Source organism: Aulonocara sp. 'chitande type north' Nkhata Bay, linkage group LG7, assembly GCF_057382095.1.
Source record: "Aulonocara sp. 'chitande type north' Nkhata Bay isolate Kocher_YH1m ecotype deep benthic linkage group LG7, A_spYH_male_GT1.1, whole genome shotgun sequence".
Classification (NCBI taxonomy): domain Eukaryota; kingdom Metazoa; phylum Chordata; class Actinopteri; order Cichliformes; family Cichlidae; genus Aulonocara; species Aulonocara sp. 'chitande type north' Nkhata Bay.
In genome coordinates, this window is record NC_141350.1 from 33,699,435 (window position 1) to 33,712,678 (window position 13,244).

At 38.4% G+C, this 13,244-nt stretch overlaps 1 protein-coding gene across 1 annotated transcript; it reads right to left on the bottom strand.

Annotated features, from left to right (window-relative positions):
* Positions 1-665: 665 nt before the first annotated feature.
* Positions 666-13,041, bottom strand: parm1 (prostate androgen-regulated mucin-like protein 1). Its single transcript, XM_086300124.1, has 4 exons — positions 12,925-13,041; positions 8,953-9,639; positions 3,986-4,064; positions 666-1,754 (listed from the first exon to the last, which is right to left on the bottom strand). The coding sequence occupies exons 1-4, from the start codon at positions 12,956-12,958 to the stop codon at positions 1,664-1,666; spliced, it is 891 nt and encodes a 296-aa protein (XP_086156250.1). The 5' UTR covers positions 12,959-13,041; the 3' UTR covers positions 666-1,663.
* Positions 13,042-13,244: the final 203 nt, after the last annotated feature.

The following is a 13,244-nucleotide window of genomic DNA, read 5'->3' on the forward strand; positions in this document are numbered from 1 at the left end:
GGGAAAATGGGTGTCATGTAGCAAAGGAAACAGAATAGTCGCAAGTACTCTATTTTGAGCGAAGAGGCAATCTCTGGGGCTAAAAAATGCGGTCAGTGCTGTGATGCCCAAAACTGCATTTCCTTTAGTGGCCATTTGAATCAATCCCCACAGACTCCTCTCTTAAAATAACTAGATTTACAGCAGAAATAAACATTTATAATGGACAGAATTTGACCTTTTCAGAGCTTCTGTGGAAATTATTAAAGAAGAAGATGGACTAACGAAATGACACAGACAAGCTGTGTGTGGGTGTGGGAGGAGGATTTCATGGGAAACCATGAGAGAAAGAGGAAGCATGGAAGCAGTTTGGATGGGATGGCAGTGATGGCAGGACTATTATTAAAGCTTCCACTAATAAATGCTCTGCAGTCTGCTGGGCAAAGAGATGAAGACATCACACCGAATGTCAGCATTTGTGTGCGTGTGCTACACATGCTGTGTTGTCGTGCCATTTTATTGGTTTCAGATAATTACTGCCATCATGCTTTTGTGTTTAGATAGCTGCAGTACTTCTTCTGTATACTCCACAGCTGAAAAGTCTGAAGCATTAAAGTGCGCTGGGTTTAGCTTCTACATTTTCCACAACATCACTCAGATTGCTGTTGCCATAATGGTGATAACACTGACTTTAATCACCTTTATTCACCAATTTATTCACAAACACACATCTATCGAGCTCATTAAAATATACAAACAGTCAAAACAGCAGCCTGGCTGACGACAGAAATATCCCAGAAATATGAAAACAAACCACATCTCAACACAGAATCTAGTAATTAAAATGTCACTCAAATATGGCAGATGCAGCTGATCAGGTTTGAGAGAGAGGTAACACCTTATTATGTGTTTTACTGAGGGCACACAAGATGTTTAATACAAAAAATGCATCTTTTAGCTTTTTGAATACAATTAAAGAATTAAACCTTGTACCCTCCTTTCAAAGGCTGGTCACTCTCTTCCTTTACATCATTCAGTTTGACACTTTTACACACACAATAAGAAAAACTAATAAAGCTAAAACATTTTATCTAAATGACTATATTTACTTCACTTAACATGGACACCTGGAGTTGTTAAAACGTGTCTCCATCTTAGATTTGCGATATATCTCACTTTTCTATAAATCAAAATTATTATGAAAATTGTATAATGATCAAAAGCTTTTCTCATCACTTCATTGGCACATTGGAAAGGTTTCTCTGCTGGCTCTTTATTATTTGCTACCGTCCGTGTTTTTTCAGTGTCTCTTGTAATGTTACACTGGAGCTGATCTTCACTGAGAAAAGTCATAACACCTGTACAAACACACTAGATAACCTGTGACTTTCCACTCTTAGAAATGTGATCATATATGAGAGTTCATGAAGCTAAAGCTCTTTGAAAAGGTACCTGAGAAAATGCTAGTAGCTGCTATTATTTGAAATAAATACTTTTTTGTCACATTGGAAATACAATAGCAGTTCGAGAAATTCAGTGCATTCGAGCAGTGGCGTGACTGGCTCGATGTCTAGCTAACACTTGAAAAATCTGACCATCGTGAAGTCATCATTCACATACTGTTAGCACATTCTGATCAGACTGGCTCTGCCTGCAGGACTTTGGATTTCTCTGGGATCAGAGGTCAAGCATCATAGGGGTCATACATTGGGTTGTTGAAGTTTCCTGTCATGCCGTAATCTTGGCTGTCCAGGAGACGGCCGTAGTTTGTCCGTCTGAAACAGAAAATACAAAGACGAAACGGAGTGAGAGAAGCAGTGTTCCAAACACTTCAGTGAGGGGTTGACCTTTCTCACTCTTACAGTGATCAGAAATTTCTAAGGGCAGTTATTTTGCTACTTAATGTGACCTGAATCTAATGACTGAGTTCATTTCTCAACCACAGACACACTTCTAGGTTAGCTTTACTATTTAGATCTGGAAGCCATCTTTTATACCATCAATGGAAAAAAAAAAAATTTTAGAGCACGACTGACAAAGGATCAATCCCCTGGGAACTATCCTTTTGGTGACCAGTGTTGGGACTAACGCGTTATTAAGTAACGCGTTACAGTAACTACGTTATTATTGTGGTAACGAGCACGGTAACTAGTTATTATGCCAAAATCAGGAACGCGTTACTCGTTACTGGGATTTAGATAGGGTCGTTACTCGTTACTTCGTGTGGTGGCTATCGCGGAGCTTCCACAGATTCAGTAACATTAGCAAGTGGTGGAGGCCAGCAGGTGGATGAAGGAAAAGGGAAGCAGAAGGAAAAGAGACCCGAGGCGGCCGCCGGTCCAAGTGTGAACTGAACTTCAGGTAATTAGTTATGACCTGCAGTCTCTCTGGGTCAGATATGAACCAAGTTTAGGCGGAGTTTATTTTCGTTATTCTGACTTTTTCCGTACTGCGTGCTAGCTAGCATGACGGAGTTTCTAGCTGGGTGGGTGCTATGAAGTTAATGATGTTGCACTTTATTTTGTTCATAAGTTATTAGAGTTGCCAACCGTCCCGTCTGGTATTCAGAGAAAATATTACGCGTTTCTTATTGAGGTGAAAAGGAACAGTTTGTCCCGTAATTCAGCTACAATGAAAAAGGCACAAAGCTGCAGTTATTCTGTGTCTTTGCTGCACAGCTGCCTCTTCTCCTCTCATTCTCTCCCCCTCCCTCTCCCGTTTCTACTTCAATCATGAAACTGATCAATGATCAGCTGATCGTCTTTTCTCTCTTGTTTGTTTATCGCTCACTTTGCGCCAGAAAGAGGAAACCAGCGGATGTTGCGCTAAACAACAGCAGCACGTTTAAGCTTGATCAGCTATTGTTAGAATTTATTTAATATTAATTTCTAGTATCAGCTGATGTTTGCTGGAGCCACAGCTGCAAAAAAGCTGCTGGTCATGATATCGGTTTGGTTATCTGGTGAGAGGGAAACATGAAGATGAAACCAGGAGATGTCCTTACTGAATCATCAGAGCTGAACAGTGATGGAGAAACAGGTTTACCTTTTAGGTGACATGAATGAGTTGAAGAGAAGTTATGAACTGTTTCTGAGAGACAAATAACACCAGGATCCTTTTTTAGGTAGCTGACAGCTGGTAACTGTGCAGGGGCGGGTCTAGCAAAGTGTTGCCAGGGGGGCATGTAGGGCATTAACAGGGAAAGGGGGGCACAAAGAAATACTTTTCTTTCTTATTCTCATTTAAAATGTCTCGCTTTTAAAAAATAATTATCTGAATCTTACAACAAACGATTGATAGATTGATGCATATATACCATCAGAACAGTGTACATCACTGTCACAACAGTGTTTATTTTCATTCAAAGGCGTTATGATTTTTCCTATAATGGTGGGCCGGTCTCTAGTCAAAATGCCCGGGACGATTTATTTGTCCCAGTCCAGCCCTGTAAGCAGCTCATCTGCAGTCTGGTGTTGCCTACATCTTCCTATTCAGAAGGCAGAATTTCCGAGTTCTGAGTACAATCGAAAGCACCACGACTGCAGTTTTTGTGTTGGATGTAAAAGGCGCACATGACACTGTGACGTAGGCTAGAATCATGGCAGCAGTAAATGACGGTCCAGGCGTGGGATTTCTCTCGTGGAAATATGCACATCATCTTTTCCTTTCTATTGGTAGGTGGCACAGTGCACTTGTGGCAAGTAAGCAAGCTAGAAGACTGGCAAAGTTATGGAAGCAACACATTAATAAGAGAATTCTGAGTAAAACCAAAGTTACTTTCCCTAGTAACTAGTTACTTTGAAAGTAACGAGTAACTTGAAGTAACTGAGTTACTTTTGAGAGAAGTAACTAGTAATGTAACTAAGTTACTATTTTAAAGTAACTTACCCAACACTGTTGGTGACACATATGGGGGCTGCTTGGAGAAATGAAATCATCTGACTGGTACAATCAAATTTGGCTATGAACTATGAGCATTCAGCTTCTATAACACAAGTTGACTCACCTGATCTTGTAGTAGTAGAGCCCTCCCAATACAACGAGAACCAATACAATGAATAAAGAAACGATGGCTGCAATACTTCCTGGAGAAAAGAACAAAGAAATAGACAATAAGTTCCTCTTATAGTCTGTGGTTTGAGTCCAGGAGTTTGACTTGCCTTCAGGTTTTTATTGTTTCCTGTTTGGTTTCACTTGGGTTTGTCATTTCCTGTTTTGATCATTCTTGTTATTGAGTCTCTTTTTTTCTTTTTTTAATGGTGTTTAACTGTTTGTTTGTTTTTTCTATTTTGTGTTTCTTATTTTATTATCTTAGTACACTCCTGACTCCTGTTTCTAGTTGTGCCTCCATCTGTCTCACTCTGTCCTTAAGCCTCAACCCATTTGTGTTTCCTTGAAATTCTTTTTTGTTCGTCTCTTTCCGTCATTTCCTGTTTTACTTTGAAGGTTAGTTTCTTTAATGTTCTGTGTTAGTTTTTCTTCCTGTCGGCCCTTCCCTGATGTGCATTCACTTTTTGTCACCTGTATCTCTTTCCTCACCTGTTTGTCACTCCCAGTCAATTCTGTGTATAAATAGTCCTGTCTTCCCTTTGTTGAAGTGCATGTGTACTTTAGTGTGTGTTCCTTTGTGAAGTTTGTGGCGGATTTGGGTCCAACACTGTAATCCACAAAGGTCAGTTTCATAAGTCCTCATGTTTTTAAATCAGTACATGTGACATTATGGTTTTTGGTTGTTTTTTATTTTATTTTGTAAAACATGCTTTTAAATTAAACTGAAGTAGACTAACTGTTATTTAAAGGCTGCATGAAAATTCTCTGCAGGTTAGTGGAGGATAAACCGGTTAGTTTGCTCTACTGTGATGGGTTTAAAGTAAAGAACAGTGTGTGACCCAATTAAACCCCTGATTATACACATTTGCCTGTTTAGAGGCAAAGTCACCCTCTACAATGTAGGCAACAGAATATATAGATTTTTTTTCCTTCTTTTTCTTTAGATTCAAATTGAGTATAGTTAGAATTTTAAAAAGTTAGACTAAATTTTGTTTTCTCATCTACTGATATTATTTATTCATTATGTTAAATCTAGCTGAAGGTTCAGTTAGCATTGCACAAAAATAAAAATAAAAAACGCTTTTTACTTTCTTGCTTGGAGTAAATTCCAGAGCCTGTACTTTTTTACTTTTACCTGAGAAATAAGTTAGATCAGTACTTCAACTATTACTGGAGTATTTTTAGATGTAGTAGTTGTACTTCTACTTGTACATTTGCTAACTGGTTAGTTCTAGGTGTGTTTCCCCCTGTTTCCCATCCACTCGTTATCCTCAGTCTTCCTCTTCTTATTGTCGCATCGTCCCCATTTGCTGTGTGCGTCCTTGTGTATCATGGTTTGCTTGTAAACTCAAAGTTGTAAATGTTCTTTTTTTCCCCTTCTGCTTTATGGTTCCTAGTAACTAGATTGTGAGTTCCTTCTTTAGTTCACTCCTTTTTGATTTGAGTCCTGCGTTGGGTCCTACCTCTTCCTGCCACACAGCCTACATGACAGTTTATTAGTTTACTTTTTATATTGGTTTGAAAGAGTTCAATGGAGTGGTTAGCAATCACACTACATGTGCACTGTTCTTAAGTCAAACCAAACCCTGCCTGGTCTGACCTTTTCAATGGGCCAGGACAAAGTAGGGTTAACCATGCGCACACATAATATGCAGTAATCACACTAAATTTGAAAAAACTGGTGGTCAGAGTTATGTTTACTGTTCAGATTCTTCAGCTAAGTATAAATTACTTAATGTGAATACAGCCTAAATATATAGGCTTTTTGTGCATGTGTTTGGTCATAAACTAAACAACTGGACAGCTGTTTTAAAAATAGCAATCAACAAAAGGTTAAAGGACTCTGTAAATTACAGTTGAAATCAACCCGAACTCAATCGACTGATGTATCAGGAAAGCACTAACCAAAGAGCCACACCGCCAACAAGCTAAAATCAATCAGTCTAAAGTGTATTGAAAACTTTATTGAATGATTCTTCATTTGGGATTCATAAAATGTGTTTTTCCCATCAACTGAACACACCTGATGTTTAAGTATGTCAGTGGCCTCAGCCGACTGTACTGACTATGCAGAGATAAGCTAAAAGTCTCGAGAGGTGGTGGCCATTTTGTGGCACAGTGTACTATGAACTTAAGATAATTCTTTTCTTCCCAATGTCTAAAGTAACTGATCTTTGAGCTTTAGTTTTGATAAGTAATCTCCATGTGAGAAACTGGATGAAATCAGCCCACCTCAAGGATCTTATGTTTCTATTTGTTGGCGGCACAGCCTAGAAAAATATTCAGCGATAATCAATAAACACTTCCTTGATAAACAAGGCTGCTCTTAATACTCTTACTAGCCTTAATTTCAACATTAAATGACCTGCTTATTGCTGACTATGTGCCTCAGTTTATCAGAAAGCTGTCTGATCTTTGAACTGAGTCTTTAAACCTTTGATAGGTGGCACGCTTTGGAAATAGACACTGAAAATGCATTCTGTTATTTTCCAAAGAATGGACTGTAACTGAGCAGTGAAGATTCTTTGACAACACAAATCACCATTTGGAACTGATCATGACCTGCAAATTTTTATTTATTTATTTTTTAAATACAAACTTTTAGTTTAGGTGTTATTGGTGTTGAAAAATGTGTAACTGCTCATAAATGATCACCATACTTTCTGGGCCTTTTTAAGTAACCAGATGATTCATATGAAATGAACCAAAGGGAATGACATGAAATGACATACATTATCAGGTGCACTAGCCAATGATAATGGGAAATAAGCAGTAGGTTCCCATTTGTGGAAAACTATTTTTCTTTGCTATAAATCTCTTAAAGTTATTTTGGCTTTAATGAGATTAGATGGTCCAAATGCCCATGAAGTAACGTAAAGAATGAGCAGAGAAAGAACTAGCATTTATTTAGCTGGTAAGGACTTTACTATGAAGTAAACAAGGAAGCGTGAAAGGAAACTGTTCACATATTAACCACAGACTAAACCACGCTGAAAAGAGGTCAGTCACAGACAGGCAACAGAAGGGCTGGGGTAGTGCATGAGTATTGCATGCTTTCACTTTGCTCATTTAACAAAAGAACTATGAGTACCTGTGCCACTGTGTTTGTAAATCCTATGTTCAACACATTCGCTGATATTTACATTCGGGTGTTATAGACAGACAGCTGGTTTACATCAGATTCAGGTCAGACACCAGTCATTTTGTTAGAGTACGTGCCCTTTACTGGCAGTATACTGTAACTATTCTTTGATTAAAACCAAAAGTTAATGAGTGACTTGCATACTAGAGATATCTGAAGGAGTACAATAAAGATAAGAAAATAATTTATCATTTCAAGGGAACACACAGTGGGTGTCTTGACAGAGCATCTGCAATAAACACAGAGTTGTCTAGAAAGGGCAGGTACTTGGGTAACAAATTTTGGTGCAGTGTAATGTGGTACTATCTGATCAAATATGTGGCAGTGTCTCAGGTAAATGTTGTAGCATCCAAACTACAGGTTAGTGTTATCAAAAAAAGAAGAAGAAGTAATAAATTATATATGATAAACATTGAGTATACTTCCTTACTTTACTTTACGTGATATGTCTGATTAATTACCAGCTACTTGGAGACACTTGAATAAGAACAAGTTTTGCAAGAAACAAACAAACAAAAACCCTACACTATAAGTAAATTTCAGAGGTGTGTAAGTAATTTTAAGTGCATAATTTCATGTATTTTACTGGAAAGGAGACATAAATTACATTGTAAGTAGTTTTAAATGCTATGTTTATGGTATTTTGGAGGAAATTTTAAGGAAACAAATAATATTTTCCATCTGTCATCCTTTGCTGTATTTTTGGAGGGGTGCAGGCCTTAATCTTTCCATTTTTTATGCTTATTTTTTAACATCTTTATTTAATATTCATTATTTTATGTGCACAATATATATTCTGTTATCCATTTTTTTAAATTACATTATAATTTTTCCTTGCTTTCCCCCTTATTTGAGTGTAGCTACCTGTATTTTTAGTTAAATATAATTACATAATTTTAAACACAATACATTGAAATTCCATTTAATTATATGAGCATTGAGGCCTTGCTCTTGGGTCATTTTTATAAAGTGTTACCTTTAATCCTACTGAGTTTGACATTTTAGGAGTTATGAGTTTGGGTATACCATTTTTAACACTGGGCACTTATTAGGTAGACCTGTTCAACTGCTCACTAACACAAATCATCTAATCTATCATATGATGGGAGCTCAATGCATTTCAATATGTAGACATGGTCAAGACGACATGCAGAAGTTCAAACTGAGCATAAGCAGGGTGAAGAAAGAGGATTTTAGTGATTTGAATGTAGCGTGGTTGTTGGTGGCAGATGGGCTGATCTGAGAATCTCAGAAACTGCTGATCTGTTGGGATTTTCCCACACAACCATCTGTTCAAAGGTTTACAGAGAATGGTCCAAAAATGGCCCAGTGAGCAGTAACTCTAGGTGAAAATACCTTGTTAATCCCAGAGGTCAGAAGAAAATAGCAAGACTGCATCAAGTGAAAAGGAAGGCAACAGTAACTCAACTCAACTAACTGGCAGTTTGTCAGCTTTCATGGTGCCAAGAGGATAAACTATACATTTTTTTTTAGATCAGATTTCTATTTATAACTAATTAGTAATAATGTAATGCTTCTATGCTAAACTATGATAAAAATCTACATGATACTGTCTAGTCAAGCTCTGGTTATTGATACCATTTTTGCATTCAGGCTTTTGATGTTAGATGACATTTTTCAGTCTTGATGTCCTCTTGTCAGTGAAGATACACTGGTTTCCGACTTACTGTCATGTAGCAGAATTGTTGTGGGATCGATCAGGAAAGGAAAGGAAATGCATGAAACAGAAAGGATAACTATATCTGAGCAATACTCCATACCTGAGCTTAGACCTTTGGGCTTGTGTTCATCTTGCCCCACAGTGGTACCCTTCGTGGTGGATCTTGGAGGGGTGGTGAATCCAGGAGTGGTAGTAGTTTCTGGGATTGTTTGAATACTTGCATTTAAAGTGCTTAAGGTGATTGTTGTGTTGGTGGTTTGGGCGATGTCGGTGGTGCTGTATGTTTGGGTGGCGCTCGTGGGAGTAATGGCTGTGCTGGTGTTTTGGGCGATGTCAGTGGTGCTGTTTGTTTGGGTGGCGCTCGTGGGAGTAATGGCTGTGCTGGTGCTTTGAGCGATGTCAGTGGTGCTGTTTGTTTGGGTGGCGCTTGTGGGAGTAATGGCTGTGCTGGTGTTTTGGGCGATGTCAGTGGTGCTGTTTGTTTGGGTGGCGCTTGTGGGAGTAATGGCTGTGCTGGTGTTTTGGGCGATGTCAGTGGTGCTGTTTGTTTGGGTGGCGCTTGTGGGAGTAATGGCTGTGCTGGTGTTTTGGGCGATGTCAGTGGTGCTGTTTGTTTGGGTGGTGGTGCTTGTGGGAGTAGTGGCTGTGTTGGTGCTTTGGGTGAGGTCAGTGGTGCTGGTGTTTTCAGTGACACCTGCTGTTGATGTCTCGTTAAGGCTTGCAGAAGTTGAAGGTGGTGCTGTGGAGGTTACTATCTGTTTTGTTACTGCACAGAATAACAGCAGACCTGCAATTCAAGACAGGAGATTTTTGTAAGGTGGTGAGAATGTGATATATGACATTCCTCCTGCTTTCGAATGTAGACTTTGGAATTTTCCTGTCCTTTCTTTTCTCTCTTAAAATGATGGTAAACTAGTATTTCGGAGCTTTAGAAATCGATAGTAACGTGGACCCCTTCCATATGTACCAGGTAGGATTGAGAATGTTTTAGCTGATAAGTAGAGTGTCACACTGAAAGTTCTTGGTGTTAAATGAATTTCCAAATAGAAATTAGAGTTAGGTAGTATTAACCCCGATTCTTGTGTCCCCGTGATGGAACAGAGAAAACTGACTCATAGTGTGTTAAAACATTTATATTTCTTTTTATTCAATCATCTTCCGGAAGAGAGAGACCCCTACACAGCCCAAACGCCAGTTGCAGGATCTCTAACATTTAAATTTGCAACATGTGTGCTTCCTGGAAAGTCTTCTGCTTTTGGAATTCATGCAATCTGATTTAGGTTGTATATAGTTTTATAGGTTATTGATTTTATTTACTTCTCTGACTGATATTTAGTTAAAAAAATATAGTGTGCAGCTTTATTTGGAGTTTATTGAACTCGTGCCAATTAAAGGTACATTTTGGAAGCTGTTTTTATTTGTTTACAGGCTCATACTAACAGTACTGGTCCCAACCCTGGCTATATAGTAGGGTTGCATCAGGAAGGGGATCTGGTGTAACATCAGTGACAAATCAAATGTGTAGCTTCATCTTTGGTGACCTCTTGGAAAATTAGAGAGAAGTTGAAAGCATCTATTACTGAAAGTATTGATCTTTTTTGTGAAACAGTTTGGGTGTTTTGGCAAATACAACACTGAGCTGTTTTCAAGGACTAAAGACGGTGAGTTTGCATGCACTAAACTATGTTAATTATATAATAAACCCATTAACTACATATAAAAGATGAATTTAGGCCTCCAGGTCTGAAGCTAAAGGGGGAAGACCTTACATTCTTTCTAATGTCCTGTAGGCTAAAACTGATCGCAAAACTGTCAGACTGCACTTTTTTAAATTTAAGGTAGTTCTAATGTCACTTAGGTATGAACAGTATCTCACTTGCTTAGTCGGATTGAAGTCAATTAATTTTGCACAACTCCAGCTTTTATATATACAGTCCCCATCAAAAGTTTAAGACCACTTGAAAAATGGCACAAAATCATACTTTGCATGGTTGGATCTCAACAAGGTTCCATATAGAGCTTCAACATGCAAGAAGAAGAAATGGGAGTGAGACAAAATATTTTTCTGAGCATGCAATTTATTGAATACAACGCTTAAACCAAAACAGTCCGTTTTACAGCTGATCAAAAGTTTAGGACCACACCTAAAAAAAACCCTGTTATCCCCAAAGGTTCTCAATTGGATTTAGATCAGGGGAACATGCAGGATGGTCCAAAAGAGCAATGTTATTCTCCTGGATATAGTCCCTTGTTCTGTGTACTGTAGCGTTGTCCTGTTGAAAAACCCCATTCGTTACTGCACAGATGAGGGCCATCAGTCATGAGGAATGCTCTCTGCAACATTTGGACATAGCCAGCAGCCGTTTGATGCCCCTGCACCTCCTGAAGCTCTGTTGTGGCATGTAGAAAACATCTCAGGTGGGATCTGCTTGTCTTGCCAGTAACACTGGAAACCATCAGGGCCATGAAGGTTAAATTTTTCTCATAAGAGAATAAAACTTTCTTCCATCTTTCATTGTCCCATGTTTGGTGCACTCTTGCAAAGTCTAAATGATCGGTTCTGTGGCGTTCAAGGAGACGAGGCCTTTGTAGACGTTTTTTGTTTTTGAAGCCCTTCAGTCTCCGATGCCGTCTGATGGTTATGGGGCTGCAGTCTGCACCAGTAACTGCCTTAATTTGGTTTGGGGATTGTCCAGTGTCTTGACAGACAGCCAGTTGGATCCTCTGGCTCAGTGCTAGTGAAATTTTTTGGGGTCTTCCACTTGACTTTGTTCCATAACCCTCAGGATCATTTAAGAAGTCCCAAATGACTTTCTTATTGCGTCCCACATCAGCAGGGATTGTGCGCTGCGAGAGACCCTGCTTATGCAGTTCAACAATAACACCACATTCAAAAAGGGAAAGTTTTTTTGCCTTTGCCATCAGTACGTCATGACAGTGTGACTACCTGACAGAAAATGACAATGAATCCACATTTGCACAGATTTGGCCTTTTAAAGGGATGTGGTCCTAAACTATTGATCAGCTGTAAAACAGACTGTTTCGGTTTAAGCATTATTTTCAATAAATTGCATGCTCAAAAAATGTTTTGTCTCACTACCATTTCTTCTTGTTGCATGTTGAAGCTCTACTTGGAACCTTGTTAAGATCCAACCATGCAAAATATGATCTTAAACTTTTGACCGGGACTGTATATTTCATACCTCTTTGACCACTACCATTGTGCAATCAGAATGTAGTTGGTCATGGTTAGTCATGATAATTTATCTGGCAGAACCATGAAAAAAAAAAGCTCTCCCCATCTTTTGATTTGAAATTTAACATGAATAAAAGACCAGAAAGGCTGAACGTTTACAGTCTGTGTAGTACATATTTCATCACAGACACAGTCTTGCCATCAGCGTTTCTGTCAACGTAAAGGAAGTCAGAGCAGGGATCTAGTATGACGAATGTATTATTTCTTTCCTCCTTCGATTATAGTTGTTTGATCACAATTTTAAAAGTTTAATTTAAAAAAGAGAATCTAATGAAAATAAACTATCTACTTATCACCAGTGGGAGAAAGAAACATTAAAGTGATGATGCAGTACTTTGTGATAAAGATTCAACCCAAAGGTTCCAAAATAGTGTTGAGTAAAAAAAAGAAAAAAAACAACACATTTCCTGTCTGAGAGCTTTAGCACCACATGTCATCATCACTCAGTTTAGACCGGTAGAAATGTGTCATTTACTTCCTTAACAAATCAAACACTGAAAAAGCATTGTGTTGTGTAACTTCTAGCAGGTCTGAGTTTAACCTTCTTACACTGAAAGTTCACTTCTAACAAGCTATTTGAACCAGTGAAAAGAGGCATTTTAAAAACACTGCAAAGGCTGATTTCACCAAAGAACCTTCAGTTCAAATAATTTACAGATCAGCTACTGAAGGGAGTAATTTCTGCACTTATAATCTAAAAAAATACTAACAATAAACATGATAGTTCACATGGCTCTTCAATCACTTACTAAAGACCTTTATCTTAAAAACAGATCTAGGTAAATCAGAAAGGAGCCTGTTTTGATGTTTACTTACATGTTATCAGAGTTTGACGACTGACCCTCGTCATAGTTTTCCTTTAGCTGTATGTCTTCACAAACACTTTTGTGGCTGTAGCTTTGTGCTCTCTGCTCCCTGTAGAAAGCTGTAGTGTGTACGGCTGCTTGTGACTGTAGGTGACTAATTATAAAAGCCTGGGGGGGCGAGGCTTCGTGATGTCACTTCACTTTTCAAACCTCATGAGGCTGTGTTCATCAAAATATGAACAAGCGAAGACAGGAAGTCTGACTAGAAATTGCAAAATTCATCTGTATTTGATTTTTTATAATGACTTCATCTTCATTTTTGATCTAAGA